Genomic DNA, 27,791 nt, shown 5'->3' with positions numbered 1-27,791 from the left:
CTCAAACCTACTCGTCCTCTCTATCCCTTCATCATGCGTCCATCACATCTCTGGACCTACGCCTTCATGGTCGGCTCCTCCCTAGCCCAAGGTGACCTCGGTGCCCTACTCGCCTCCCAAGACGACCTCAGCACGCTTCTTGAGCTCGTTGGTCTTGTAGACGGCCTGGCAGAGACTCTCTCCGCCGCCTCAAACATCACCATCTTCGCCCCTACCAACCAGGCTTTTGCAGACGTGCCCCGAGACGTGCCCGAAGGAGAGGCCGTCGAGTACCGCAACAACACGATTGCTATTGCAGCACTCCTCGCCAACCACGTGTTCAAAGGCGTCTACCCTGCAGAAGTCATCACGGATGTTCCTACTTTTGCGCAGACACTGTTGGATAGTTCGTATGAGGATTACAGACAACCGTTCTCCAACTTCACCGGCGGCGCGTACAACGGGCTTGTCAAGAACGGAGAGGATGTATGCGTCCTATCTGGCGAGCAGACCATTTCTACCGTAACCCAGGCAGTGCGTATCCAAACTTCCTCCATCATCATCATCACATGCTGTCCCGCTAACTCCGCGCAACCAGGACATCAAACTCGGCGAAGGAATCACCATCCACAAAGTCGACACCGTCTTCTCCTTCGGCGCCCCCTTCCAACTCTTCACCTACCGCGCCGGCTACCTGGCCATGAACGGCGCGCTCGAAGCCGCCAAACTCGCCATCGACTTCGGTCTCGCAGGCCCGGAATCCGTCGGCCTAAACGTCTCCGACTTCACCATCTTCGTGCCCACCGACGAGGCGTTTGAAGCAATCGGCTCCGTGGTCGAGGCCGTGGACCAGAAGACGTTGCAGGATGTCCTCAAGTACCACATCATTCCCAACAACGTGATTTTCTCGCCTAGCCTGGGTAATGTTACGGTCAAGAGTCTTCAGGGTGTGGATCTGGTGTTTACGGTGCTTGAGGATGGGAGTGCGTGGGTTAATGGGGCAAAGATTGTTTTTGCCAATACGATCTTGTTTAATGGGGTGGCGCATGTTATTGACAGGTTAGTTTTGCTTGCCGGTACCATTCTTCGGTTTTTGGCCATTGACTAACTTTCTTCGCATAGTGTATTGAGCCCCCTGCAACCCTTCGATCGCGCTTCTCTAAAGCCTGCTGCGCCTGCTGCTGACCGCGTTGCCTTTGACGGCGCGACATCCGTCTCTGCGCTACCGTTCACCAGTGCGTCCCTTGCTTTCGCTGGAGATCTCATGACGTTTACTACGACACCTGAGTTACTCAAGACGGTTGCTGCGCTTGCTACTCCTACAGCCGCTGCCAACGCTACCAAGACGGGATCGCCCATGGAGACTTTTACGGGTGCTGCTAGTGGGTTGCTTCCTGGTGCAGGTCTCGCTCTTGGCGCGGCTGTGGGTATTGCAGCAGGACTTGTTTGATTAGTCTGGATAGAGATATGAGGCGATAGACGGATAAATAGAGTAGTGATGATTGTAGATGGCAAGGGGGAGAGAAACAGTAGTTTCATTTGGAGTTAGAATTGCATATATAGAATTAATGGAAGATGACTTTAGACTAGTAAAGTCACATACCCGAGCAGTACTCCAGCCATATCCTGGAGAAGTCGACCGCCATCTCATTCTGTCAATAGCCAGCTTCAACCCTAACCCGCTTCTTATACCAAGCCCTAGCAATCTTCCCAATCTCAACCACCAACATCTCCTCATCTACCCCCTCATCCCTAATCCCTCTTTTCTCTTCTACCAATATATCCCGCTTAACCCACTCCACATACACCCCCGCCCCACTCCCATCCCTCCTCACGCCCTTCTCCCTCATAACATCCCACCCCTGCTCCAACCTCTGCACCGAACACCACGTCTCAGCCGCCGCCCTAGCAGCCTTCCGCTTCACCACCACCCCATCATCCATCCGACTTTGCTGCTGTGCACGAAAAAGCTTCGGTTTAAACACCCCCCCTTTCGTCTTGAACCAAAGCGAAGCATCGCCGTTATACTTTGCACACGCCATTTTCCACACTATACCCTCGCCCAGCCCCGTTAGCCCAAACGTTGCCGCAAAAGGGCACCGTGCAGCGACTTGCTCTGCCAATTCCTCAACCTGAGTAATCGTGCGGGCCATGTCTTGCGGGCACAGTGTTGCGTGATACAACCCAGCACGCGAAACGTTATAAATACCATCGGCTTCTAAACTTATACCCGCGTACTCCTGATCGTTCTGCCATACACCGTTTACCTTCACGGAAACAATGACGAAACGGCGGGAAAGTTGGGATATGGCAACGTCTTTTTGTATCTTCTCGCCTATCCATTCGCCGGCTATGACAACGGGGTGGTGTTGGTGCAGTGTTGCTGTGGGGTTGAGTTCGCTCCATCGCGTGAGGTAGAGATCTCTTAGGTGCAAGAGGGTGGCGGTCTTGCTGGACATTGCGGCTGCGAAGCCGGCGTTGTCTTTTGAGGGGGTGAGGCTGGTGAGGTTGCGGGATTGGAATGTTAGCGTGTTGTTGGGGTGGACGAGGATGTCGGCGTGTGTTCCGTGGAGTTTGGCTGTGCCGATGATTGGGATGGGGGCGAGGAGCGTGGGTGCTTCTGGGTGCTTTGGGTCGCGGTCTAGTGCTTGTAGCCCTTCGATGATTTCTGAGATGTGGGTTGTGATTTTTGGATAGAGGGTTGATTCGAGGTTGCTTGGAGTCGCTGCCATGGTCAATGGGGGTGGGGTCTGTGTTGGGCGCCCAAACTGGAGTATCGCTGAGATTTTTTGGAATATTCAGCAGCGCTGTATTTGGTTGGCGCGTCTTTTGGGTTGACTGAACGCTGGAAATGGAACTATCGTGATCAATGGAGGTGACGTCGTGCGGTCATGTCAGCTAACTATGCTGCAGGCCACTCAACTGCTCAGCAACAAGACTTCTGCAAAGCTGCAACCCCACGTGCAGAACAGCTGATGGAACTTCATCTTGAACTTCATTCTTTCATCAATGCAAAGTCCCATAAGCCCACTTGGATTACATTTAGGACATCTTATACGTCGCAGAAAGAACAATTGTAGACTCCAACGCTGACCACTCAGACCCACGCGTAAATCTAATTCACCATGTTCATTGGACAAGTGGCATTACATCAACCCCACCAAACCCCAACACCATCGTGATGCCACCCACCAAGAAAAGTAACTCGAGGCCGGAATTCGAGGCCGGAAAGCTGCGCGCTGCGGCTCTCCGCGGCCCTTCCACCGGCGCTACTGTGGTTGGTCCGCAACCGAACCTTTATCGCGACCCAGAACCATGCCTGTGGAAATCGCCTTGCTCAGCATTTGGCCGCCTACGTTCTTAGGAACTTGACATTTGTAGGTTGTGATAATAGTTTGAATATGTTTGTGGGAGTGTGAAGATTCTTGTAGTGTGATTTCTAGCGGGTTAGGTGCGGTGTGCAATATGTTACCATGTCCGTGCGCGTTTTGGCCATGTTCGAGTTTTGGCCACCCCAACAACATGAAGATACCAGAAAAATGAGGCTGTATCACCAGCAACAATAGCTATTAATGCGAAATCTTGTGGAGTTGTAGTAATTATATCATTGCGATTAACTTGTGCTACTTGTATTTACTTGATAGCTTAGTTTTGCGGCCAAGGCGGGTGGTACGCGCTGGGGCGGCTGATGCAGCCTCCTCAGCTTGAACATGAGATGGAACAACAACGGCACGTTTCTGACGCTTTCTAGGTAGCTTAGAGGCTTGTGAGGCCTTACGCTTACCCTTTTGGGACAGTTGTATAGCTTTTTCAGCGTCGCGAGTTGCTTTCTGGCGCTCCTTTTCAGCCTCCTTAGCGGCTCTCTCCTTCTCCCTCACTTCCTTGAGCCTCTCTTTCTCAACACGCTTCTCCTGAGCTTGATGAAGCCTATACAACCGAGCTTGCTCCTTCATCTGAGATCTCTCAGCTTTCTGAAGTTGTTCCTGTTGTTTTTGTTGTTGTCGAACTGCTTTATCGTCCCGAGCCCGATGGACCTTACGAGGAGACCAAAGAAGAGCACCACTATAATACTCATGGTTGTTGTTGACGTTTAGAGTATAGCTCTTCTTCCTATGTCTCTTTTTCACTAAAAGAGCCTCCTTGAGGTCCCTGTTTTCACTGCTTAGGATACTAAGTTGAGCTGAGATATAGTGGAGACTTCGGTAAATCTTCTTTGTATCCTTTGCGTCCTTATCTCGCACTTGACGAGATATAAGAGTCTTGATTTTAAGCCAGTCTTCTGCACTAAGCACAGAAGTTGAGCTTTCATCTGAGCTTGATGCCTCTTTGCGGAATCTTCGGAGTATAACCTCAGCGTTAGGTGGGTGTATCCCAGTTGCTTCAAACGACTTCATGATAGTTTGAGGTTTAAAAGCAGCAGCCCAGGCACTCCAAAAGAGAGGAAAGAAGTCTCCTTTCGTTACTGGGATAAGCCCCTGGCTTCTATAAAGGTGGGATGAAAGCTTAGTTGAGTAGGCAGTCGAGAGAGGCTTGAACATCCCAACATCAAGCGGCTGAAGCGTATAGGTTGCATAAGGAGGAAACACGAGTAACAGGATCTTGTGGTCATTGCAGTAGTTGATAAAATCCATAGTTACGTGGGATCCATGGCCGTCAAGGAGTAGTAATCGGTATCCTAAGCGAGCTTTCCATCTAGTCTCTCTCTCAAAAACCTCCTTAAGCCAGGCAAGTCCTATATCGTTGTTTGTCCAGCCAGAAGGGGATGAGCCGATGAAGACTTAGTGCTTTTCTTTGTTGATTGCGTCTGTCCAGCTCGATTGTAGGGCTCCAGCAGCTGACTGGAAGATAAGCGCTGGCGATAGAGCTGTACCATCCGAACAGATACAGGCTAGCACCGTCACCTACTCTCTAGAGCCATCCTGAACAGCAGCTGTAATCCCTTTTCGATCGTATATCCTCTTGTCGAAGACCCTTTTCGATCTCCCAGTTACCCTAATCATGAAGCCCTTTTCATCCATATTGAAGATGTGGGAGGGCTCTACATTGTACTCCTTTATCTTACTGTGTAACAGCTCGAAGTATAAGCTGTACTTAGCTCCTGAATCAGCCTTGTGGCGATTGCGGTCTATCCCGGTCTGCCAGCGTGAGATGAGATGGGTTGGGTTTCTGTTGATGAAGCGAGTAACCCAGCTTTCTGAAACCTCCCTACCAGCCAAAGACGACGCAAGGGAGCGTATTATTGCTCGTGTAGGGGGCGTACGTCGCTCAGTAAGCGTCGTAATATGCTTTAACAGTTCGGTTTCTTGGTGTGGGTGAAGGATTCTATAGGCGAGCGTATGCGGCTGGTTTTGGCCCTGGTGTCTTCGAGCTAGCGTACGGCGACCTACACCATGTCTTTTTGCGACTTCTGAGTACGAGAATGGTGCACCTAATGCGCGCGATTCGATTTCTTCAATCGCTTTTTGAATCGGATCCATGGTGGTGGAGTTATGACGTGTTCTGTATAGGTGATTGTTGTGTTGGGGTGGCCAAAACGCGAACGTGGCCAAAACGCGCACGGACATGGTAGTAATCGGACCGATGCATCGTGCGATGTTCGTAGTGGTATTTGAGCCTGCATCACTGTTGAAGGCATCAGGGTGAGACAAAGATGGCTACCATAGCTGTCTGTGAGGGCTGTGGAATTGCTGAAAAGTCTATTGGAACGTAATCAGTATCAGAAATTGGGCTATCGTGCATTGTATAGGTTTTCTGAGATTCTGTGCGTACGGTGCGCATTCATAGTGAAATTGCAGTTGACAGTTACATACTACAACTTAAACCGTGAGACAAGAAAGACATAAGATATCATAATAGATCACTACGTCATTCGTCGAGAAACATGTGTGATGTACTCGCTTTTGTGGCGGCGCAGAAAACCTCTTTGTTGTCACTTCCCCCCGGGTCTGGGCGACGATGAGCTCACCATGTCCAGGGCTGTCGGACACTCTGGGGAAAAGTTGGGATTGAGGCCGGGCATTGCAGGATGCCTTCGGGTCAAAGTCTGCTGATGGGGAGAAATGATCCAGTCATTACGTACGTCTTATCTTGACGAGGCCGGTACGTTTCCGGCCACGGTTTTGATTCCGGCCACGAGATATAAACCAGCGCTGAGTCGCCCTTTGTGGGTGTTTCCTCTCCACCTCAACACCAACATTTGGCAAGTGAACCCAGTTAGTTGCACTGCAACTCAGTGACTTGTTCCTCAGTTTCTGATAACCCTTTTCACAATGTTGTCCTCATACTTCAACTTCCCCGTCATGTCGGACACACGTCCAGATGACCACTCCCTCCCTGCCTTCATGGTCTCAACCACACGCGGCTTCCTTCCCCGCCAAGAACCTATTGTTGAGTTGCCAAAGGAGTTCGCCCCTCTTGAGTCCTTGTTGCAGCGCATGCCCATCAAGACACTCTCAGGAGAGCCAGGCCTGCTGGCCAACTTCACCTTTGGCGACACCTTGCTCAAGGAACTTCCTGACCTTACTCCTGAAGTAGAAAAGTATAGCCATGACTTGGTCGTCATGAACGCACTATACCGCGACTACTCTTTCTTAGCTTCAGCATATCTCTTTGAGCCTTGCCATGAGAGGCACGTAAAGGGAGAGGAGTATGGACCTGGAAGACAGTCGTTGCCACGATGCATTGCGCTACCTATTGTCAAGGTTGCTAAGATGTAAGCCAGAGTTCCATATGCATTGACAACACCCTGTTATACTGCTAACATATTCGGGTGTGAAGTGCCGGTTTCAAGCCCTTTATGGAGTATGCTGGCTCATACGCACTTTTCAACTATCGCCTCGAAGATCCCTCAAAAGGTCTTGAGTACGACAACCTTCGGTTGATCCGAGCCTTTGAACATGGTCTTGACCCATCTTCTTCCGAGGCAGGCTTCGTTCTTGTCCACATTGCCATGGTCAAGGAGTCCGGCGCACTGATTGAGGGTGCTTCTGAGATGTTGGAGAGTTGTTCTTCCCAAGACCGAGAGCGCTTCAACGATGGCCTGCGTACGTTGGTCGGTGGCTTGAGGAATGTCAACGGTGTAATGAACAGTGAGCACCGCACGACCCCACTAAAGTATGCGTCTAATTAGGTTACCAGCCATGTGGAATCGCAGCAAGCCCCAAGGCTATACCAACTTCCGAACGTTCATCTTCGGTATCACGTCGCAGTCCATGTTCCCAAATGGAGTCATCTACGAAGGTGTGAGCGAGGAGCCTATGTCGTTCCGTGGTGAATCTGGAGCCAACGACAGCATGATTCCAATGTGCGACAACTTGTTGCAGGTCCAGATGCCCGAAACACCCCTCACAGACATTCTTAAGGACTTCCGTCAGTACCGCCCGGGTAACCACCGCGAGTTCCTTGAGGCTGTCCGTGACTGCGCACAACAGGCGGGTGTGCGAGAGTTTGCCAAAGGCGACTCCGTCTCTGCGGCGCTTTATCTCCAGGCTCTTGACCAAGTTCGCGACTTTCGTTGGCGGCATTGGTGCTTCACGCGCGAGTACATCCTCAAGCACACATCGCACCCAACTGCGACTGGTGGCAGCCCAATCGTAACCGTACGTACCCATCCGATGTTGTTAATCTCTTACTTACCAGCAATAGTGGCTTCCAAACCAACTGACTGCTGTTCTTATGCAAATGGCAGACACGTACGAGTACTGCAAGTCAGTCAACGGGGTGAGCGATATTATGGAAACAGCCAACGTGCAGCGCGAGACACTGCGCAAGGAGGTGGCCAAGTACTGCGGCGAGCGCGGTGTGGCTGCGTCATGATAATGAGACTGATGTGTTGGCGCACGGTGAAGTTGCGGTGTCTTTTGCATGAAGATTGTGGGAGAATGAAGTTTGTACAACAGCGACCATCTCATATCTAGGTCTAGATAGTATACAAACGTGACTTGTTCATGGACACGTGCATGCGATGCTTGGTTGTGCTTCGCGTCATTCTCGTGTTTGCGCCCTCATTAGCAATTGCTGGAGCCTAACTATCTGCCAAGGGCGGCAATACGAACGTGTTTCGGCATGAGGGCGCAGGTGGGTGGGTATGACTGTGAAGAGGGCGCTGTAAGTCTTGTGGTGGTGAGTCAAGATGCGCTAGCGTGTCGGCGTCATGCCGCGGTGGATAGATCAAGTAGTCGCTGCATCCCCCGGATTTCCCTAGCAGCATCCACTCCAGCGCAGTCCAGCTCTTGCCACCCATCAATGCCAGCTGCAACACATCTCATGGAACTTTTACCTCTCGTTCGACTCTCGCCAAAACCAGACGTCTTTTTAATACGGCGGACGATACGGACCACGACCTGACATAGTTAAACACGCCACATAGAAGACAATAGATCATGACCTCACGACACGAGCCCAAACAGAGCCTGGCAGAGCGGCGAAAGGGGGAATCGGTATGTGTGGATATGCAAGAATACCATTGCATTTACTAATCCCATATCACAGGCCCTAAGCGAATTTGCCGACTACGTACAGAAACAACAGGCGTTGCGCCGACCGCCAGGCCAGGCCGCCGCCGTCCTTGACGACCACGATGAGCTGAGCATATTGGATGAACTTGGCCTCTCGGATGACAACCATTCGCACATTCGCCTCAAGACGCTCCTTACCGATCCCGCCGAAGAAAATGTCGCTGCGCTCGCTGAGCACATCAAGGAGCGCCTGGCTGAGGGCCACGGCGAGGTCCTATTTGATGTCGGCCTGGAGGATACAGGAGACCACATGGGTTTCACCAAAGACCTCTGGAATTTTGCATTGGAGAGAATAGGGGTTGTTTGCGAACAGATTAAAGCAGATTACAAGCTCTTGATGACGCGGAACGTTGGCGGTGACGTTGAGGTTGGACCCCGCGATGCCAAAGATACGGGCTTTAGCGGGAAGATGCTCCTGCGACAACGGCCGGAGAGCGTGGACGACGTTATTGAAACTAGGATAGCGGTGGTAGGAAATGGTGAGTGGCACGAGGCACGATTGTTTGGCTATATTAACCTTTGGTAGTGGATGCGGGAAAAAGTACCATGTTGGGTGTCCTGGTCAAGGGCGGCCTAGATGATGGCCGTGGCAAGGCGCGTGTCAATCTCTTCCGCCACAAGCACGAGATTGAGAGCGGTCGAACCAGCTCAGTCGGTATGGAGATTATGGGCTTTGACAGCAAGAGCGAAGTCGTTGTCTCCAGCGTTGCAGGTCGAAAACTCACTTGGGAGGAGATTGGAAGGCGATCGGTAAGCGACAACAGACAGCATTCGCATGGCCCCTCTGACAAATATAGGCCAAAGTAATCAGCTTCACTGATTTAGCTGGCCACGAGAGGTACTTGCGCACAACCGTCTTCGGTCTGCTGTCCAGCGAGCCCAACTACTGCTTGTTGATGATTGCTGCCAACAATGGCCTTGTTGGAATGAGCAAGTAAGCTTGGATTGACACATGGTAGATTCGTCACTAACACATGACAGAGAGCATCTCGGTATCGCACTCGCACTCAATGTCCCGGTCATGGTTGTCATTACCAAGATTGACATTTGCCCACCGCAAATTCTTGAGCAGACCATCACTCAACTAACCAAAATCCTCAAATCTCCCGGCGCACGGAAGATACCCATCTTTATCAAAAACAGAGAAGAGTGCATCCAAACTGCTACTCAGTTCGTCTCTAGCCGAATATGTCCCATCTTCCAGGTGTCTAACGTTACCGGCCACAACTTGGATCTAGTGCGCATGTTTCTCAACGCTCTTCCCCACCACGGTCACTACGACAGCTCCGCGCCTCTGGAGTTCCATGTTAATGACACCTTCTCGGTCCCTTTCGTTGGTACCGTTGTGTCAGGGGTAGTCAAATCCGGCGTCATCCACTCCGGTGACGCAGTCTTGATTGGCCCTGACAGTCTAGGTCAATTCCAGACCACCAAAGTTCGATCCGTCGAGCGGAAACGAATACAAGTTCCCGGGTGCTCCGCAGGCCAGTCTGCCAGTCTCGCATTACGCAACGTTCGACGAAAGGATGTACGAAAAGGCATGGTAGTATTGCACAAGCCTGACAAGCCCGACCCCACAACCGGCGTTGTACCAAACCCCAAAGTCTATCGCGAGTTCGTTGCAGAAGTTTTGATTCTCTCCCACGCAACCACCATCAAGACCAAATACCAGGCTATGCTACACGTCGGCCCCGTCTCGCAAACATGCGCCATCATCGATATTGACCGCCAGTACATTCGGACTGGTGACCGAGCACAGGTCGCGTTCCGGTTCGTTCAGCGACCAGAGTATCTGACCGTAGGCGATCGGATATTGTTCCGTGAGGGCAGGACTAAAGGCCTTGGTATCGTCAAGAGGGTTGGCTATGATCCTAAGCACCCGCTCAACCCGGATCTAAACAAGGACCAGGATAAAGACAAGGCGAATGATCAGGATGGGAAGAAGTTGGAAGGGTCATGATGTATATGGAGTGATGCTACCTGAATGTAATTTGAGGGGTGGGGGTCGCGGGTGTGTTTTGAGCTGTTGGTTTGATTACAGATGAATCACGACTTGCATTTAAATCCCCCACTAATTTTACGTCTCCTTCATGCCTTGCTTTTCTTCATGGTAAATCTATACATCCTGATTTCACCGCGAAAACATCTGTGAGACAATCCTATCACTTGCTGCCTCGTGTCGTGTATCAAATCTAGGCTATAACACAATCACAATACTACTACTACTACTACTACTACTACTACTACTACTACTACTACTACTACTACTACTACTACTACTACTACTACTACTACTACTACTACTACTACTACTACTACTACTACTACTACTACTACTACTACTACTACTACTAAAACCCAGCCCTCCGCCTACGGATTAACTGCAACGGAGTGGATTGGGAATACTTCTCCTCATGGAATTTACATCACACCACCCCACCCCATCCACGAAGCAACAGCGAAGCACAACACTCATGCAATAATAATAAAAATATATTCTCCTCAACATAAACCTCCTAAGCATAGTCTCAAAAGAGGCTAGGTACAATTAACAAAAAACCCTACCTACCTACCTACCTACCCTATTCTAGAAACCCTTCTCTCTACTGCAACGCTATAAATACAAAGCAAAGAAAAGGTTCCCCCACCCCCCACCCCCCAAAGCACCTAGGTATTTGAAAGAAAAATAAGGCAAGGAAGTATGTACAAAGGAGACGCTATAGCCTTTACAAACAAGAGCAAACGAACGAACGAACGAACGTGAACGCCGGTTAATGCTAAACCATAAACCACGCTTTTTGGTAGTAGTAATAGTAGTAAAAATTGAAAGGCGAGGAGATGATGTTATAACCAGAGAAGAAAAAAAAAAGAGCGAAAAAAAAGAGGCATTTCAGCGACGATGACGACGCGCCTAAGTACCGCCGCGACCCAACAGCTTCTTGCCTAGCATCTTCGCCTTTTGCATCTTAGGTCCATCACCCGACCCATCACCGGCGCCGACGCCGGCGCCTTCCTCATCCATGACGCTTCCTTCGCGTCCGCTCAACCCGCTGATGCCCGTGGCGACGCTAGCAGCGCGCGTACTAGCCGCTCCACCACTGCCAGCGCGGCCTCTGATATGGCCTGAGAAAGGGGCGCTGACGCCGGTCAAGTGCTTGCTCAAGCTGTGGATGAGGTTTGCATGTACGGGTTCTGTGTTGTCTACTCTGCTCAATTCGTCTGCGAAAGCTCGACCGTCTTCTACGTCGTCGACACCCAGGCCGCTGTGGCTGTGGCTGTTGAAGCCGCCCATGATGGAGCCGTGGGTAGAGCGAGCGCGGTCGTATGTAGAAGGCGGTTTTGAGGATTGGAAAGATGATCCTTCTTCTGAGACGGTGCTTATGACGCTGGGTTGGCGACCGGATGTGAATGAACGGCGCGGCGGGCGGTCCTCGCCTGAGATATCAGATGCTCCGCCTGGCGAGTGTTCGCGCTGGCTGGTTGAATCTGTGCCTGAAAGGTCGGGGGAGGTGTTGAGCATGGCACTGCTGTTTGCAAGTTGACGAAGGCGAGACTGTGCTTTCGCTGAAGGGCGATGGTTGGAGATCTTGTTTCCGACAATGGTACCAGCATGTGAGAGGAGAGCTCTGAGAACGTCCTTCTTGAGTTGATTGACGAGATCCAAATTGGACCATGTCTTGTTGCGATACTCTATAGTTGGCATGCGGAAGACCAGGTCGTGAACGTCTTCAAAGTTGCGCGAGCTCTTGCCTTTGTACGAGAGGCAAAGAACCATGGAAGGCACCTTGAAGTAAGCAACAGTCATGTACTCGCTCGCACGACTCATCATCTCAGTCAAGTCATCGCTTCTAGCTTCCTTCTTGCTCGGACCCTTCGCCGTCAAGCCAGTACCTGTACGGTAAAGGGCGAAGCGCTTGGCAGTCCGTTCAGATTCGTTCACAGTTTGGCTTGAAGTGGTTGTGGTAGATCGAATAGAGCCTGGCCTAGAGGACTGCGTCGAGCTGCTGGGTCCGTTGGGGCCCGCCAATGCGGAGCTTGGATGAAGGGTCCGGCGAAGTTCGGTTCCGCTTCTCGATGGGTTGTCTCGGAAGAAACGGAAATAGTGGGCGCTTGGTCTCTTCGTCAGACCCTTTCTCTTTTCGGTCTTCTGTGCCGGATCAGGCAACTGCAGCGTCGGCGTAAGTCGTTGCTTGAGCGCTTCCGTTGCACCATCGTCTGTTGACATTGAGCTGTTCATACTGGTTGCCGACCGAGAAGCCATAATGAAATCATCCGCATCCTCTCCCTCTTCGTCAGGCAGGCTATGTTTGAGTAGGAAAGGTGAGGCGTTCGCAGCCTTGCTGTCGCCATACGTGGGGAAAATGTATTGGAGCAGCTTTTTGCCAATCTGATACTCCAATTGCACCTTGAGAGGATACAGCTCAACCTCAAAGTGTTCCACAACTGGTATACCAGCAATCGATTCGAGTGCCACAAAGTAGACTTTGAGGCATTTGGCATTCTCGGGAAGTGTCTGATCCTTCTCCAAAAAGGGCGAAATCATCTCGGGATAGAGCGCATTGGGAAGGAGGTTCAGGCCCCGAACCTGCTCAATCTCCATAGCATTAGAGTTGGAGCCGTCGTTGTTGTCGGTTCGGTCAAATGTGACGTTCTTCAACTGGAACTCTGCTAATGACTCTGCACCTTCTCGGAGTAGATGCCACACAATATCCGAGGCAGAAACGAATATCCTCAAAAGACCGGTGGACTCTTTCGCTTGCGCACGGTCGTCTTGCTTGCGTTGTGCCGTGGTAATGGCTTTCATGACGAAGAAAAGCTCGTCTTCATATACCGCCAGGTCTTTCTCGACCTCGATGCGATCTTCCCATCCCTGCTTGTCCAGATACTTCTCGTTAACCTGGAAGACGGTCTTGATTTCCTCAAGCTGCTGAATGCGCTCTTGAAGACCCATGACCAACTTGGGAGCCCCGGCGAGATCAGTAAAGTCTGAAGCAAGCATGATCTTTTCAAGCCGCTCGTTACGTGTCTTCTCCAAAGGTTCATGATAGAGCAACAAGTCTAGTACGATGACGTACATGGCGTAGTATTGGCGTGAGTCACATAGAGCTCGAACGTGCGGGAAGTCGACCCAGAGATGATCGATTCTGCTTTCCTTGTTGTCGTTGGAGGTTGCATTGTCTGCGGTCGATACATCGTCGTTGTACTTTAGTCGCAGGGCGTTGTATTTGTCGTATCGCATACTTGCCGAAGTCCGCTGCACCACACGCTGGAAACCGAAAGGATTGGTATGAAACTCAAACATGACTTCAAACGGTACCCAGGGTGGCCATGCAGTGCCAGGGTGCGACCCATAGCTGCTTCCAGAGTACATATGGATATCGTCTGTACTGCTGAAAGTCTTGGAGTTCGTAACAAAGATCTGCAAGCTATCCATGAGAGCGATGAACCTGCGTTGAACCAGACCAGAGACCTCGTCCATGACCCGGTCTTTGTCCATGATTGAAAGAACCTTGAGCTGCATGCCTTTGGCGGTGACAAGTACCGCAGATTTCGTGTCCTTTTCGCTCTGTAACTGGATCTGCGGTGCTATAAGACGCACAAGGTAGGAGTTCTGAGAGACGTAGTCGTCTGCCACTTCCTCTTCCGCTTTAGTGGGAGTGGGTTGTGATGGATCGCCTGTATCATCAGATGGTTCAGCCTGAGCGTTGCTCTTGGCATCCTCTTCATCGGCATTGACGAAGTTCCTGCCATCGCGGAGTATCTGCTCAATTGTTTCATCAATGCTCATTCCTACTTCTTCATCTCTTGCCATGGGGGTATCATCAGGGCCAGCCGTAGATGGTCTGCGAGACTTGTTTTGTTCTTCAACAACGTCGAGTATGAATTTGACTGCCCTTCTTGACATGTAGTAGACAAAACCTCGGCGCTGACTGACTTGGTGGATGTAGCGAAGAATTATGTTTCGGAGCGAATTGCCCCATTTTAGGTGAATGTTGTGGATGATAAAACGGTTGTTAAACTCGTTGGTGAGGTCTGTAGTGGGGCTGGGAACTGTGTTCGGATCCTTCCCATCCGGATTTTCTAAATCCTGATCTTCGTCTGCCTCAAAGTATTCGTCTTCTCCGTCTGTCTCAGGTTCGGGGACTGCACGGCCTGAAGAAGTACTCTCCAGTCGTTCCAACAAACTAGCGTGCATCGCAGACAAGAACTCTAGTTTTCGTTGCAGGAAACTCGTATGATTCCTCAATGTTTCAAGGCGACGCTGTGATTCTTCGTGCCCTTCGGACGTTTCGCGAACCACTTTAAGCTCCTGTTGATCAATGGCGCGTTGATTATGAGCTACCTGCTCCTTGACACGCTCCAGACGTTGTTCAATCAGATGGCATTGCACTCGTCGTGGATCATTCCGTGCTGAGATGACGCAATGATGGGTCGGCTCGTTGCCAAAGGCGCTTTTCCGATGTTTGTCTCCTGAAATGTTGTCGCAATGGTCGGTCTGGCGGAAATATGTAAAACGCGGTGCAAAAGCAAGCGGAAGAATCTGGGTTTCGGGATGACGACGTGATGGCAATATCCAGCCAAGCTCGATGAAGTCGTCCATGTCCACCCATCCCAAGTCGTTATCGGGTATAGTGAACTTTGATAAGTCCGCAGTGAGGTACTCCTGATTATAAGAGGTAAGGTCCTCCATGGTGGCATTGTCGACCTCGTCGGAACCAGTGCCCATGAGACTAGCAGATACAGCACGGATGTCTGTGCGAATGAGGTCCAGCTGTACTTGGTTGATTCGCATACCAGTTGTCTTGTTTTGCCTGCTGTTTTGCTGGCCTTCTGGAGCTTGCACTAGGGTCCGGAACTCTTCGCGACGCTGGTGAAGATCAAACATGAGACTGTCAAGACGCGCTTTTAGTCCAGTAGCGGATACCACGCCCGTTCCGTAGTCTTCAGCATCTTTGTGTTTGTAAATGTGACTCATGTAGAGGGGTGAGAGCAACAGATTGTACTTGATGGTTGCGAGGTGCCGCCCGAACTTCTTACTGGACTTCTCGACTCCAGGCCACAACTTGCCTTGGCGTACAGGCAGCGACATGGCACCGGAGAACATGGACCACCAGCTGAAGAAGTGGGTGAAGAACCGCGGCGTCAAGTGGACGCTATTGTATGTCTTCGATGGCTCCAGATTAGCGAGGGACCATTCCCGTTCGTGAGGCGCAGCAATTGCAATGGACATGTGAATGTGGTGACTGCGGAATCCTCGGAAAGCATCGTACTCCTGGCTACTGTTAGCGATAACCTGATACATGTTCATTTTATTGCTCACCTGTCCGTTGGATGCTTTCGCATACTTGGGATTCTTCAAAGTGACTTGATAATGCGGTATAAAATCAAAAGAGCGTTCGCCGTCGTCCAGATTACGCTCAAAGACCAGACCAGCAACCCACTTCACGTTGCCGTTCAGCTTCATAACAGTCTTCTTGAAGACAGCGCGTTGCCTGTGACTTGAGACACTCGAAGAAGTGTCTGGGCGAACTACATTTTCGACCTCTTGAGCTTCCTGGCGTGCGTAGTGGTTGAGGTCTGGTATAGCGAGCACGTAGCTTCCGCTTCTGACAATCATGAAGTTTCTAGGGTCTTCATCCTCGGCGAGGCTGAGCTGCACATCGTTCTGCCAGCACATGACAAAACCTGCACCATGGCCGGTGACCATGTATGGGTCGCGGGAACCTTTAAGAATCAAGTGAACGTCACCGTCACCCTTCCACGAAACGTTGATACGAGAGTGGAATGTCAGCCTGATCTTGTCCCAGAATCCAACACGCTCGGACGGGTCTACAGCCGGCTTGGTAAAGTTCTCAATGATTTGCATCATGTCTTGGATTGCTGGTTGATACGATGTGCCCCAGGTGATCCTGGTCGGGTATGCTGAGTTGATATCGATCGCCATGTCTGAGTATGTCTTCACAGGCGCCACGGTACGACGAACATCTACCGCGTATCCGCCCATGGGCTCCCCCTCCGCAGTGTTCTCAGGAGGCACAACGACTACCCGGCTCACGCGTGAGGATTCAGAATCCCGAAACTCCTCTGCTATCACGAAATCTGTCTTCACCAATACGCTTGGAAGGCGCGATGAGTGAATGCTGCCGATAGCCGGGAAGTGTAGCAATGGAAGTGGGTAATCTCGGAGTTGGATCTTTGCTTCTCCCATTTGTATCTGGACGTGCATGGGTATCAAGAGTGAATATTGGGTATCAAACGGCATGCCTTTGCCAACAAGGTGTAGGAAACGCGGGTATTCCGAGATGGGGAAAGATGGCTTGTCAATGACAATTTCCAGGTCGCTTATGGCGAGCGTCATAAGTGCTGGTCGCTGCGAAACGGCGAGAATTGTTTCTCGCTGTTCGATATCGTCCGGCAACTCGTCCAAGCCCCAGAATGTCGAGCGGATGTCACTCATTGTGCGGGTCTGAGTTTTCATCGCAAAATCGATGCGTTTCTTCCACGTCTGCGCGTTCAGACGGTTCAGTTTCACACGCGCGTCTTTAATGGACGTCTGATGTGACCCACTAAGACCACTGAAGCCGTCTTTGTTGTATCGCATAGGGTGGTCCGAACGACCTCGATCTGGCGAACTCTCGTCCCCACTTGTGTCGGCGCTTTTACTACGCCGATGAAATCGAAGTTCCTTTTCCTTCTTCAACTTGTTGCGGCTTCGGACGTCATGAGCGGACCTTGCGCGGTAACGTGAATTGCCACGCTGCTCGTCCTGCTGTTGCAGCTTTCTCACTTTTAGCTCAAATGCCTGCTCCCGCGCGAGTCTCTGTTTCTGCTCCATGAGACCAATCCGGTATATGGTGCCGAGCTTCCACTCAAACGCATTGTCCTCGAGTTCGAAAAGCACGGCACGGCTCCGCAGCGAGATCTTGGGCACGAGCTTTGGACCCTCCGCTTCTTTCTCAAGAACGTATTCGTCGGTTCCAGTTTTGAAGCGGTGATGTATCTGCTTTACAGTCTTGGTGACATTGGAGACATTGTCGAAGATTTTGTGCATGACCAACTGGTGCGGTACAGCAATCCTTATTGCGTCGGTTGCAATATCGAAAGATCTCTCATCTGTGATGGTATGACCATATCTCAGCTTCGACTGCCGGTAGTCCAATCGTAACGACTTGACACTAACAATCCGGCTCCAGGCACGTTTGATGGCCGGGCTCTCCGCGAGCAATCGTACCAGACGCGACCTCAGAAACGGACTTGTCCATCGATGTTTGCCTGCTTCCATTCCATATATCTGGAGCATAAGAGGTGGGTCCGAAGGCATGTCCGCTTTGATCTGGACAAATTGAGCTTTGATGTCGACTGTCACAATTTCACGGGTGATCCCGCTTACGGGATCAATGAGATCATCGCCGAGCGTTGGTACAGATAGATTTGATGGAGAATGCATTGGTTTCGGCTCCGTGGTCGTTTTACTCGCACCCCAATCAAAAGACCGCTGCAGCACTTGCACGGCCATACACAGCGCGAAGTGGCGATACAGCGAGTACCGCAAGAACAAGCTTTGACAGTATGCATGAACGTGAAAGATTGGACCTTGCTTGTCGGAGAGCGTTTGCAGGGCAACCTCCATGCGAGGGAGCGACAGCGTCGGTTCTTGTTCCGATTGGTTATCATCCTCAATTACGATGCCTTCAAATCCATGAAAGTGTACAGCAAGACGTCTGCCGTCAGTTGGGTTGCCCGAGGATCTGTTAGGTGATTTTGGCGAACCGATGGGTGATCTCAAGAAATGTTCATCCCGATTGATTGTTCTACTTGGGGCACGCCGTCTTATAGGCTTGAGATCAGTCTCATCTTCTCGGCTTCGCTTGTATTCGGCGGTCCAAGACTCCAGATGCAGGGCGATACCACGGCTGTGCTTTGATACTGTAGGATCTACCCCGGCGACTTCCACATTGAAATCGGATCCTTGAAGATGCACATAGGCCATCCAAGCAGGTAACCTCCGCAGCGCGTTCAGGTCATGCTTCTTTTTCGCATTTTTTCGTCGCGCGACATCCTTTTGCATTTGCGTTGCGATTTGGCGCAAGCCCTCACTGATCTCGGGCCGGACCATATACAGAGAAAAGGTCTGTGCCGTGCCCCAGACTTCCACAACGATATCGGGAGATGCGCTCATTTGCACTTTGAGTTCAAGATAGTCTGTCAAGAGTAGATCATGCTTCTCAATAGCGGCGGTTTGGTAGTAGAGCTGTTGCGAATTCATGCGGAAAGTCGAGCTTAGGGCGTAGTGCAATTCGCCCCCTGCAGCATGTGATGACTCCATATCGAGAGACAAGGAGGAAGAGGAGGATATGAGTAAATCGAATTCTTCCGACTCACGCTTGTTGAGATCCATGGGAGGTAAAGTGACACGGATGACAGGTTCGTGGACGGAGATCTTGATGTTCGCTTTCGGGAGTAACCGGCGGAACAGGTAGCGCTTGCGGTGTCTAGTATTGAGCGGCTTGCGATGAGGATCGCGATTGTGCAGCATGGCGAGGAGGAGTGGCAGATGCTTGGGATCAAGGTCCAGAGAAGGAGAGGTAACGACCAAATTGGCGAACAAAATGTTGGTGTTTCGCTCGGCCGTGTCTTTGTCGTTTGTGAAATGAATAGTCTTGGATGGAAGAGTTGTGTTAAGTGTCGTCGTGGCCATGGGAATGTAAAGGAGCCGTTCAGGGTGGCCGTGACTGTTGTCGATACCCACAGAGATGGATATGGCAGCAAGGAGAGCTTGGTGAGCTATGTCACCAGGCGAGAAGTACATGAGATGTGCAGGACTTCGAGGATCTAGGCGAAGCAAGTCCATGCCGACTTCCTTCATGGAGACGTTGAGGAATACAGGAGGATCCGACTTGTGGCCGGTGTCAATTTGCTTGGTCAAGCCAAAGAAACCAACCGCAAACTGGAACTCGTGTATACCGCGGAGGATTGAACTGGCGAATTCACGTGAATCAGAGACAGTGCGGACGAGATTTTCTTCACGACTGCTTGGATCGTCGAGTTCCTCCATGACATCGGTAAGAGTAACGTCTATCTGGCTGGGACGAGACCTCTTTCGAGGGCCAGCTGTGCGGCATTTCTGGGCTCTTTCCATGCATAGCTTCACATCATCATATGGAATGCTGAGACGGCCGAGCTTGAGAGCAATGGAGGCATCGCGGAGGCCTTCCAGCTCTTTCTTGAGGAAGCCATGGACATTGAGGGTGCAGTGGTCCAGTAGCTCAGTCGACTCCCTGCCCTCGGGGGTGAAGAAGATGCTGCGGGCAGAGAAAAGCCACTCGGCGGGGCATTGCTCCTCGTCGAGCTTCGGCTTGTGGTGATTGAACAGCCGGCTGCGGTCCACCGTCTTGCGCCTAGTATCGACGGCCAAGTTGAGACCGCCCACTTGTACCGATCCTACATCGACGACTACCAGCGTGGTCGCATGGGCAACCACGTCTACCTGGCGCAGCCAATTGATATTTCTGTGCAGACGCTTGATCTTGTCCTTGGCATCCGTCAGCCGCTTCCATGTCAGACTTCGCTGCGTCTCGTCGTTGCTGGTGTCTTCGTCGTCAGCCGCGGGCACCGGGGTGTTCTGGCCGCTCGTGCTCTTTTGTGTTGTGCCATTCGCCCAGTGGCCCCATCCCGTCTTCTTCCGTGGCTTCTCGCCAAGTGCCTTGAGGTCGACAGTGACCTTGAGCTCATGCAAGACGATGCTGACAACCGTGGGTTGGGCAAACGTGGGTCGGTGCAGGGTAAAGCCGAGGCCGCGGATCTCGATGCGTAGACCATCCTTGGGTGTAAATGCGATGCGTCGCAAGCCCCGTAGCCCCAGTCGCTGGATCGACACCCCTGTGGCAATGCGTATGAAGGCGAACAGGACAAAGGAGAGCAAGTATATGAGGAGTAGGAGCCCCGCGAGGAATTGAAGCGTTGGCAGCGCCATGTTGCTACGTCAGCCGTGGGCCATATGCCAACGGATCGAGTATTACCGGCGTCGCTGATGGCGAGTGCACGCGATGTGCCCAACGAGATGGAGATTGCACCGTCCAAACATAATCGGGGGGGGGCAGCAGGCCTACAAGCGGAGGAGGCGCATCGAGGGCGAGGCTGAGGTCGAAGTGGAAGGCGTGGGGTGGGCGAAAGTGCGCGCGGACTGGCGGCCGTCGAATCAATCCAGTGGTTGAAGGGTAGGGCGGTCCCAAGGATGCGTGTGTGGCAGTCGGCGGGCGGACAGTTGCGATGACAAAGCACTAGTTCAGGGACGGGTTGGATAAGTACTTTAGGGTACTACTAATGGCAGTGCACAATATTCCTATGTCTTTTCCAGCTTCTTGCGGGGCGTTGTACTTCTAAACTTCATTGAAAGCCGTTATGCTGGATGATGCACGTCAGAATGCCACCAGGTTTCCCACGCTTCCGGGCCATTCGGGTCCGTCGGCACTTCGGCAACTGCGCCCCCTGCCCTGCCAAGACCGGCCCGCCTTCTGGAAGGAGCTTGTCAGCCTTGCCTTTCTTCCACAACACCACGCTAAATCGGATAGGGCAATGCATGGGCCAGTGTCATTTGAGCCACTTCAATTGCCTGGTATTCATGTTTTTTTCTTGCAGCGCGCAAGCTGTGAAGCTTATAGTCGCCACATTTACCGGTATGCATGGTGTGATTCAGTCCACGTACAATGTAAAGATGGTGGGAGCTTCACAATTAGGTCTCAACTGGCATAAACGAGACATCCGTAGCTCGTTACAATAGATCGATACCCAGAGTTCTGGCTTCTTTTGGCACTTCTCTGCTGAGCATGTCAGCATGGCACTTCAGTTCACAAAGTACATGTGAACTGCATCTCTCACGTGACTCTACGTGACCTGCTTATTCATCTTGGTTGTGTATATAATCACTCTCTGTAGCTCTCTCAATACAACAACCTTCTTCTCCCTTTTGCCTCGGCCCCACATCCGACAGAGCATATATTACTTGGCTGCACTTGCACATTCAGTGAGGTGTGTTCGACAAGCAGGTAAATGCCACGCTAAGTCGAAAGACCATAGCGAAGTTGAATGGCGCCAAGAAGCAGACGGTGTCAGTTGAAGAACTCTGTAGGGTCTGCAGTGGGCACATCAATCATCTGGGACTTATCAGGGTATGCACAGGCTAACGCATCTACCCTTTGCCTTTCCGGTGCCACGAGTCATCCTCACTTCAGATGCACGTGGTTTGGGGGTTAGTTTGCCTTGTTCGTCATCTCGAATTCACCTCCTTTCTCACTTCACCGCTTAGCTAAGGTTCTATCATGTTCTAGCGGCGTCGAGATTTCTTGGCATCGTCTTGAAGCTGTATCTGACCTTACGTTCTGGCTCTTTCCTACCCCACCCAAACACCGTACCCTGACTTCGGCGACGTCGACATCATGTCGATAACTAGAGACGTACCGCCGAATGCATCGTATGTATTTATTACTCAAACATGGGTGTCGTTCATTTGGCTAACCGAGCGTTGTTACAGCTTCTACGACAACCCCATTTTGTCCGATATCAAGATCCGTCAAATCTCTTCCAATGGGGAGACAAAGGAGTACTTCGGTCAGAGTGGTCCTATGCAGTCGCTCCGTGTGGTTCTACAAGGCATTGACCGGTTCATTCAAGATGAGCTTCTGAATATATTTACAGCAACCCTGGAATGCAGTACTAATGTTCTCAATTTAGGAGGCCTCCCAGGCTACTATTGATGTGCACGACGATGATCCGGTTCACTTTGAGATCATGCTCAAATGGATCTATCCGAGAGAATACGAAGCGCCAGAAGATGTTTCCGAGCTACAGAGAGATTTCATGTATCCCATCGGACTCTATATTCTGGCAGACAAGTACGACGTGAAAGACTTGATGGAAAACAGCGTGGGATTACTTGGCTCCGGCGAGGCGTTGGACTACCAGCTCGCAGATGCCCCCGACGGGATGGAAGCTGGCCATGCTGAAGCGATAATCAAAGCCTACTACGATACCCACAACGTCCCTGATTCTCCCATGGGGGTCTCTATTGCCATATGCATGGTCGATCAAATGGGTCACTTCTTGAAAGGTGCAAGATTCAAGGAGCTAATATGTGAGTATACTGGATTTGGTGTTGATATTGTCCTTGCGCAAATGAAGAGGAAGTCTTTCGAAAAGTACATGAAACTATACGACGACGGTTTTTGAGGGACGGCGACAGGCAAAATTGTGCGCTTGATCATGGCTTCCGACTGAACTCCGAAGTATTTTCTACAACGTGTGATAGAAAGTCCTGTGACACAACAAGCGGTTTGCTTGCCGCCCTCAAAGGAAGTGAGATGAAGCCAAGCATACATATATAGGATGGCCGAAGCATCGCACACTGTAGCGTTGCTCGCCCCGAATACAAAACCTTCCTCAAACTTCCCATCAATACCCATCATCGTGAGCCGTAGTCCACCGTCACCATGGCCGCATCGTCAACACCAGCCTGCAAATAGTAAGATTCTCCCAAGACACCATATACCCTACTAACACACCCATAACCACAGACTCTTTAACGATCCCACCTTCTCCGACATCAAGATCCGCCAAATATACAAAGACAAAGTCACCGAATATGCAGCTCACAAAGCCGTACTTTGCGCGCATTTCAGCTGGTTCATGACTGCCCTCACTGGCCCATTCCAGGTGCGTACGATATTGAGATTCTCATATAACCAGCGCTGATGACCATGTGTAGGAAGGTTCTGCAAGTACGATTGACATCCGCGACGATGACCCCGATGTTTTTCGAACGATGATGGAGTTCTTCTACGACATGGAGCTTAAGATCCCGACTGTACCGACCAAAGGCCCACAGCGCAGTGCCTATTTCAAGAAAAAAGTGGCACCAATCATTCACCTTCACGCTTTGGCCGAAAAGTACGATGCCGGAATGTTGCAGCCCCCAGCAGTACAAGCGTTCACGAAAAGCACGAACGGCTGGCCTTTGCCGTTCACTGCTGAAGACTTGGAATTCTTAGTCCACGCTCACTACCGATTCTGCTCCGGGGTACTGTGCGAGATGGGCAAAGCCCTTGTCATATTCTTATTAAACTCTCCGAACAATTACTTTCGGAATCCCTCTGGCATTCATTTGAAATATGTATTTCAAGCTAAAGTTGAAGAGCTTGTCGAGAAATATGGTGAGTTTGGCGCAGACCTGTATCTACTGGGTCTACGTACTGGCAAGCTTGTGTTCAAATAAAGTAGATTCGTAGGATCATACCCAAGGCAGGTATCATCAGCTTTCATAACTTCTAACCTATGGGGTACAATGTCATCTCCCTTCCCATTCCCCATACCATGTAGTCATGCGGCTCCGGAACAATCAAGTAAAAGACCCATGAGCAGCAAAAGTGTCATCATGACCTCCCCACGCTCGACGCCAGTCACCTTCACACATCCGGCCTCACATCCGCACCCTCTAACTCACCCCACACTCTGGCCATGGTACCCTGAGTCACCAGCACATCGCGCAGCCACTTCAACGCCGAAAGGATATCAGTTCCTTCCTCCATCTTCCAGCTGAAACCGCTCGAGCGACCAGAAGCAACGAGTTCCCACTTGACCACGTTCTCGCCCGGCTCCATGTTGGCGTCGGACTCGCCGTGCACTGGGATGAGATCACGGGCTTGCAAGAAGGCGAAGGTGTCGTAGCCTTGGACATGTTCGCGGATTTCGAGCACCTTGGACGCGAGATGTGGGTAGTATGCGCGAGCGATGTCTGTGTTTTGTTAGTTTGTGTGTAGTGCAAATCGATGTGCATGGGTGCTTACTTATGATCTCGATCTTCTGCTGAACGGCTAATTTCTCGTTCTTCTGCTTGTCGCCTTCGTGACCTGTCTCCTCGACCACTTCCTCGGCAGGCTGCTCGAACTCTTGATGACCTGTCTCGTCGACCACTTCACCTGCAGTATGGTTGACGTCTTCGTGATCTGTCTCGTCGATCACTTCCTCGGCAGTCTGGTTGACCTCTTCGTGACCAGTGTCTTCGGCCATCTTCACACTGATCGCGCGGCCGCCGAAGAGTCTCCAACGCATCTCGTGGACTGCGCGTTTTGCTTCTTCCTGGCCGGCAATCTTGATGAACGTGCGAAGTGGGTGAGTGAAATTCACGGCGTTTGGCAGCGTGAACTCCGGTGAGATGGTGAAGTCTTGGAAGAGATCGAGGACGTCTTGGTGAGTGAACTGTGTCGGGTAGTTGGACAGTTCGATCGTGACCCACTTCATGGCTTCCTCGACGGGTAAAGGTGTGGGCGGGGGTGTGGATGTTCGGGTGAAGCTGATGGGGAGTGGGAGTCGAGGTGGCGCGGCGCGCCGCCGGTGAAGTGATTGGGCTGCTTTTGCCAACACTTGCTGTGCCCGATTGGCGGGTGACAGCGTTTCCGCCTCGCTGCTTGTATCACCCATTGTCTAATATCTCAGTTAGTTGCTGGGTCAGTGAGGTATCAAGGTGGCAAGGCGGGCTGGCGGCGGGTTCGATGGGTTCGATGGTTCGATGGGTGGGTTGAAATCATTTGAAAGTTTACTTTATACAGTGGGCAGCCATAGTACTTATCGATATGCTGGCATGCAAATGATACTCACACTCACCTTCACTTCGCATCGAACATCCACGTGAAGGCGCAGTGAATGGCGATATTTAAAGATGAGACAGTGAACAGTGCAAGTTCCACTACACGGCACGTGGAGGTTACAACAAGTTCGTGACCGTTCGGTATTTGGGCATTCCAAGTACTGCTGACAAGATATTACCCATTATTAGTACGGTGAAAGTTCATAGACGACTGTATAACATGAGCGTGGTTCTGTTTACCAGATCTTTAGCCAGTCACAAGCATGTTCATGAAAGACGTGAATATGAGGAAAGAAGATGCGTATTCGAGTGTTTACTTAGAGCACGGCTTAGACACCACTTGTTATTGTTGTCTACTCACACTGTACCACCATTTGCAATAAAAAATAGGGACCAGCTAGTAGCACGAATGTTGAAAAGGAGATGAAAGAAATTCAATGGCTACGGTCGTGAATGCTATATACCGCGACTGCCGACTAAATGGCAGGATAACGTATCGCACGAGTGGGCTGTGGTCTATATGGAAAAGAAAGATCAAGCTATGCGTGACAAAGGAAAGACAAATATCGAGAGAGTTGATAACAAGGAGATCTATGGATCTGGCAGAAGAAAGACCGTTAAGGAATACTGGCTGAGATGAGAGCCGAAGACGAGAGCAAAACTTCCTCGATAAGTGGAAGTGAGGTCTAGAGGGTGCTAAGCCTGGGGTTCGGATATCGGGTAGAGGATGGAAACTATCGGAAGGCGGCTACGGCGGTATAGTCGGCATCCGGTATCAAATAAAAGGCCGTAGGCGCGTAGTATTTTTATCTTCTCCCAAGATGGGTAGGTTAGGTATTTGAGTAGATTTTTCTAAATAGCTACTACACATGGGAGCCCTGAATACAACATGTGCTGATATGAGTCCACCTGTTCAACAAAGAATCAGTGTTAACATCGTCATTGGGAATGATACCGGAAGGAGAGCATTTGTCTATGACGAAATACATTCCAGGTAACAGCTCAGAAGCCACAGTAAGAGTAGTCTCAAGCTCCTGGGCAGGTCAATAGCTTTATCTTTAGGCATTCAGTCTAGATCAAATAGATTTGAGTAATTGTTGGGATACTGCTGCACAGAGACCAAAAATGCACGGAAGCGGGCAAGGATGAAAGGCCGACGTGCAGCAAGTGCGGAGTTCAACGGGCTCCGATTGGTAGCGCGTCGGAGAAGACCGAGGGTGGGGCAGATCGCGGGGCGGGGCTGGCCCGTCACGATTGCCCCTCTTCGTTTTCGTCCGCTATCATATAGGCCAGATCTCTCTTTTTTCTTTTGCGTTCTTGTGATCTCTTCTCGTCTTCGCAAGCTGATCGCGATTTAAATTTGTTACAAAATCGTTGTCGTCACGTCCAATCGCAGTCGGACCGAAGCAGTACCATACCAAACCCTCATCTCCCCCTGACACCTGCCAACCGTCATCTCAGAATGGTGGCAACGGTACCCACTACGCAAACAGCGGCCTGGATCCAAGACCCTGGCCCAACCTGTGTTCTCCAGATCCGAAATGATATCCCGGTGAAGAAGCCTGCTGCAGGCGAGGTCCTCGTTAAGATGGAATGCTCGGGCATCTGCCACTCCGATTGCCACAACGTCCTCATGCCGGGAAGATACACCGAAGTCCCAGGTCATGAAGGTGTCGGTATTGTCGTGTCTCTCGGCGATGGCGTCTCCGAAGAATTGCTGGGCAAGAGAGTTGGACTGAGGTGGTTATGGGACGCATGCAAGGAATGTAGTAGCTGTAAGAGCGGGAGGGAGAACCACTGCGGCAAGCAGAGGAACACGGGAAGAAATGTATGGGGAACTTTGCAACAGTATGTCATTGGGAGTGCCGACTTTGTCACGAGAATACCAGATGGCGTCAAGAGCGAGATCGCGGCACCATTGTTGTGTGCGGGATTGAGTCTTGCAGGCGCTGTGTCCAAGCTCGCACCAGAAGTGCAGCCAGGCGATTACGTGGCTATTGTTGGCGCTGGTGGTGGTCTTGGACACATTGGTGTCCAAATAGCCAGCATCAAAGGCTATAAAGTCATTGCGATCGACAGCGGTCCAGAGAAGGAGAAATTAAGCAAAGAGATGGGTGCTGTGGCTTTCGTTGATTATGCCAAACAAGACGTAATACAGGCAGTCAAGGAATTGACTGATGGAGAAGGCGCACATGGTGTCATCTGCGTCGCAGGCACCGAAAAGGCCTATACTCAAGCCCCAGAACTGATCAGGAATAGTGGTGTATTTGTCTGTGTGGGCTTGCCACCACATGATTTCATGTTTCCTGTCAGTCCGATACATATCGCCAACAGAGGTACGTCAATCGTCAAAAGTGCAATTACATCGCTAACAAGTTCAGGATTGGTCATTAGAGGTTCATCAACGGGTAGTGCTAAGCAGATGGACGAGCTGCTTCAACACGTCCTTGAGGGGAAAATCACCCCGAAGGTTGAAGTGTATGACTTCACCGACTCGCCTAAGATCCTGGAGGAGCTGAAGCGATACGAAGTCACGGGTAGGAAGGTAGTACGTGTGCCTTGATTTGGAATGAAATTTGAGCATGCGTGTAGCGGGGCAGGAAAACGAGCAAAAGTCATGTATTTATGTATGTACAAATTGTATACAAAAGAAGGAT

The 27,791-nt window shown here is 51.0% G+C and overlaps 12 protein-coding genes across 12 annotated transcripts; 7 read left to right on the top strand and 5 right to left on the bottom strand.

Moving 5' to 3' along the window:
* Positions 1-33: 33 nt before the first annotated feature.
* On the top strand, positions 34-1,429 carry PtrM4_086500 (Secreted and surface protein containing fasciclin repeat; the record flags this gene model as incomplete). Its single annotated transcript, XM_001940087.1, has 3 exons — positions 34-513; positions 578-1,038; positions 1,102-1,429. 3 exons carry the CDS (start codon positions 34-36, stop codon positions 1,427-1,429), a joined length of 1,269 nt encoding a protein of 422 aa, XP_001940122.1.
* A 205-nt stretch (positions 1,430-1,634) lies between these two features.
* PtrM4_086490 (Atrophin-1 multi-domain protein) lies at positions 1,635-2,711 on the bottom strand (the record flags this gene model as incomplete). Its single annotated transcript, XM_001940088.1, has 1 exon — positions 1,635-2,711. The coding sequence occupies one exon, from the start codon at positions 2,709-2,711 to the stop codon at positions 1,635-1,637; it is 1,077 nt and encodes a 358-aa protein (XP_001940123.1).
* An 891-nt stretch (positions 2,712-3,602) lies between these two features.
* PtrM4_086480 (uncharacterized protein) lies at positions 3,603-4,373 on the bottom strand (the record flags this gene model as incomplete). Its single annotated transcript, XM_066106720.1, has 2 exons — positions 3,603-3,950; positions 4,014-4,373. The coding sequence occupies 2 exons, from the start codon at positions 4,371-4,373 to the stop codon at positions 3,603-3,605; spliced, it is 708 nt and encodes a 235-aa protein (XP_065963658.1).
* A 507-nt stretch (positions 4,374-4,880) lies between these two features.
* On the bottom strand, positions 4,881-5,456 carry PtrM4_086470 (uncharacterized protein; the record flags this gene model as incomplete). The annotated part of the gene is made up of 1 exon (XM_066106719.1): positions 4,881-5,456. The coding sequence occupies one exon, from the start codon at positions 5,454-5,456 to the stop codon at positions 4,881-4,883; it is 576 nt and encodes a 191-aa protein (XP_065963657.1).
* A 792-nt stretch (positions 5,457-6,248) lies between these two features.
* Positions 6,249-7,794, top strand: PtrM4_086460 (indoleamine 2,3-dioxygenase family protein; the record flags this gene model as incomplete). The annotated part of the gene is made up of 4 exons (XM_001940089.2): positions 6,249-6,691; positions 6,757-7,067; positions 7,117-7,577; positions 7,624-7,794. 4 exons carry the CDS (start codon positions 6,249-6,251, stop codon positions 7,792-7,794), a joined length of 1,386 nt encoding a protein of 461 aa, XP_001940124.1.
* A 566-nt stretch (positions 7,795-8,360) lies between these two features.
* PtrM4_086450 (GTP-binding protein 1) lies at positions 8,361-10,455 on the top strand (the record flags this gene model as incomplete). The annotated part of the gene is made up of 6 exons (XM_066106718.1): positions 8,361-8,417; positions 8,470-8,796; positions 8,905-8,974; positions 9,022-9,245; positions 9,293-9,429; positions 9,477-10,455. The coding sequence occupies 6 exons, from the start codon at positions 8,361-8,363 to the stop codon at positions 10,453-10,455; spliced, it is 1,794 nt and encodes a 597-aa protein (XP_065963656.1).
* Positions 10,456-11,406: 951 nt separating this feature from the next.
* Positions 11,407-20,469, bottom strand: PtrM4_086440 (Fmp27 multi-domain protein; the record flags this gene model as incomplete). The annotated part of the gene is made up of 2 exons (XM_066106717.1): positions 11,407-15,768; positions 15,817-20,469. 2 exons carry the CDS (start codon positions 20,467-20,469, stop codon positions 11,407-11,409), a joined length of 9,015 nt encoding a protein of 3,004 aa, XP_065963655.1.
* Positions 20,470-21,931: 1,462 nt separating this feature from the next.
* Positions 21,932-22,249, top strand: PtrM4_086430 (uncharacterized protein; the record flags this gene model as incomplete). Its single annotated transcript, XM_066106716.1, has 2 exons — positions 21,932-21,966; positions 22,027-22,249. 2 exons carry the CDS (start codon positions 21,932-21,934, stop codon positions 22,247-22,249), a joined length of 258 nt encoding a protein of 85 aa, XP_065963654.1.
* A 34-nt stretch (positions 22,250-22,283) lies between these two features.
* PtrM4_086420 (uncharacterized protein) lies at positions 22,284-22,721 on the top strand (the record flags this gene model as incomplete). Its single annotated transcript, XM_066106715.1, has 1 exon — positions 22,284-22,721. The coding sequence occupies one exon, from the start codon at positions 22,284-22,286 to the stop codon at positions 22,719-22,721; it is 438 nt and encodes a 145-aa protein (XP_065963653.1).
* A 260-nt stretch (positions 22,722-22,981) lies between these two features.
* On the top strand, positions 22,982-23,763 carry PtrM4_086410 (uncharacterized protein; the record flags this gene model as incomplete). Its single annotated transcript, XM_066106714.1, has 3 exons — positions 22,982-22,992; positions 23,066-23,204; positions 23,257-23,763. 3 exons carry the CDS (start codon positions 22,982-22,984, stop codon positions 23,761-23,763), a joined length of 657 nt encoding a protein of 218 aa, XP_065963652.1.
* Positions 23,764-23,953: 190 nt separating this feature from the next.
* Positions 23,954-24,968, bottom strand: PtrM4_086400 (DUF1777 multi-domain protein; the record flags this gene model as incomplete). Its single annotated transcript, XM_001940093.1, has 2 exons — positions 23,954-24,282; positions 24,335-24,968. 2 exons carry the CDS (start codon positions 24,966-24,968, stop codon positions 23,954-23,956), a joined length of 963 nt encoding a protein of 320 aa, XP_001940128.1.
* Positions 24,969-26,596: 1,628 nt separating this feature from the next.
* PtrM4_086390 (AdhP, Zn-dependent alcohol dehydrogenase) lies at positions 26,597-27,697 on the top strand (the record flags this gene model as incomplete). The annotated part of the gene is made up of 2 exons (XM_001940094.2): positions 26,597-27,470; positions 27,516-27,697. The coding sequence occupies 2 exons, from the start codon at positions 26,597-26,599 to the stop codon at positions 27,695-27,697; spliced, it is 1,056 nt and encodes a 351-aa protein (XP_001940129.1).
* Positions 27,698-27,791: the final 94 nt, after the last annotated feature.

The sequence above is a fragment of the Pyrenophora tritici-repentis genome, chromosome 3 (genome assembly GCF_003171515.1).
Source record: "Pyrenophora tritici-repentis strain M4 chromosome 3, whole genome shotgun sequence".
Taxonomy (NCBI): domain Eukaryota; kingdom Fungi; phylum Ascomycota; class Dothideomycetes; order Pleosporales; family Pleosporaceae; genus Pyrenophora; species Pyrenophora tritici-repentis.
This window is presented reverse-complemented; position numbering and strand designations above follow the sequence as displayed.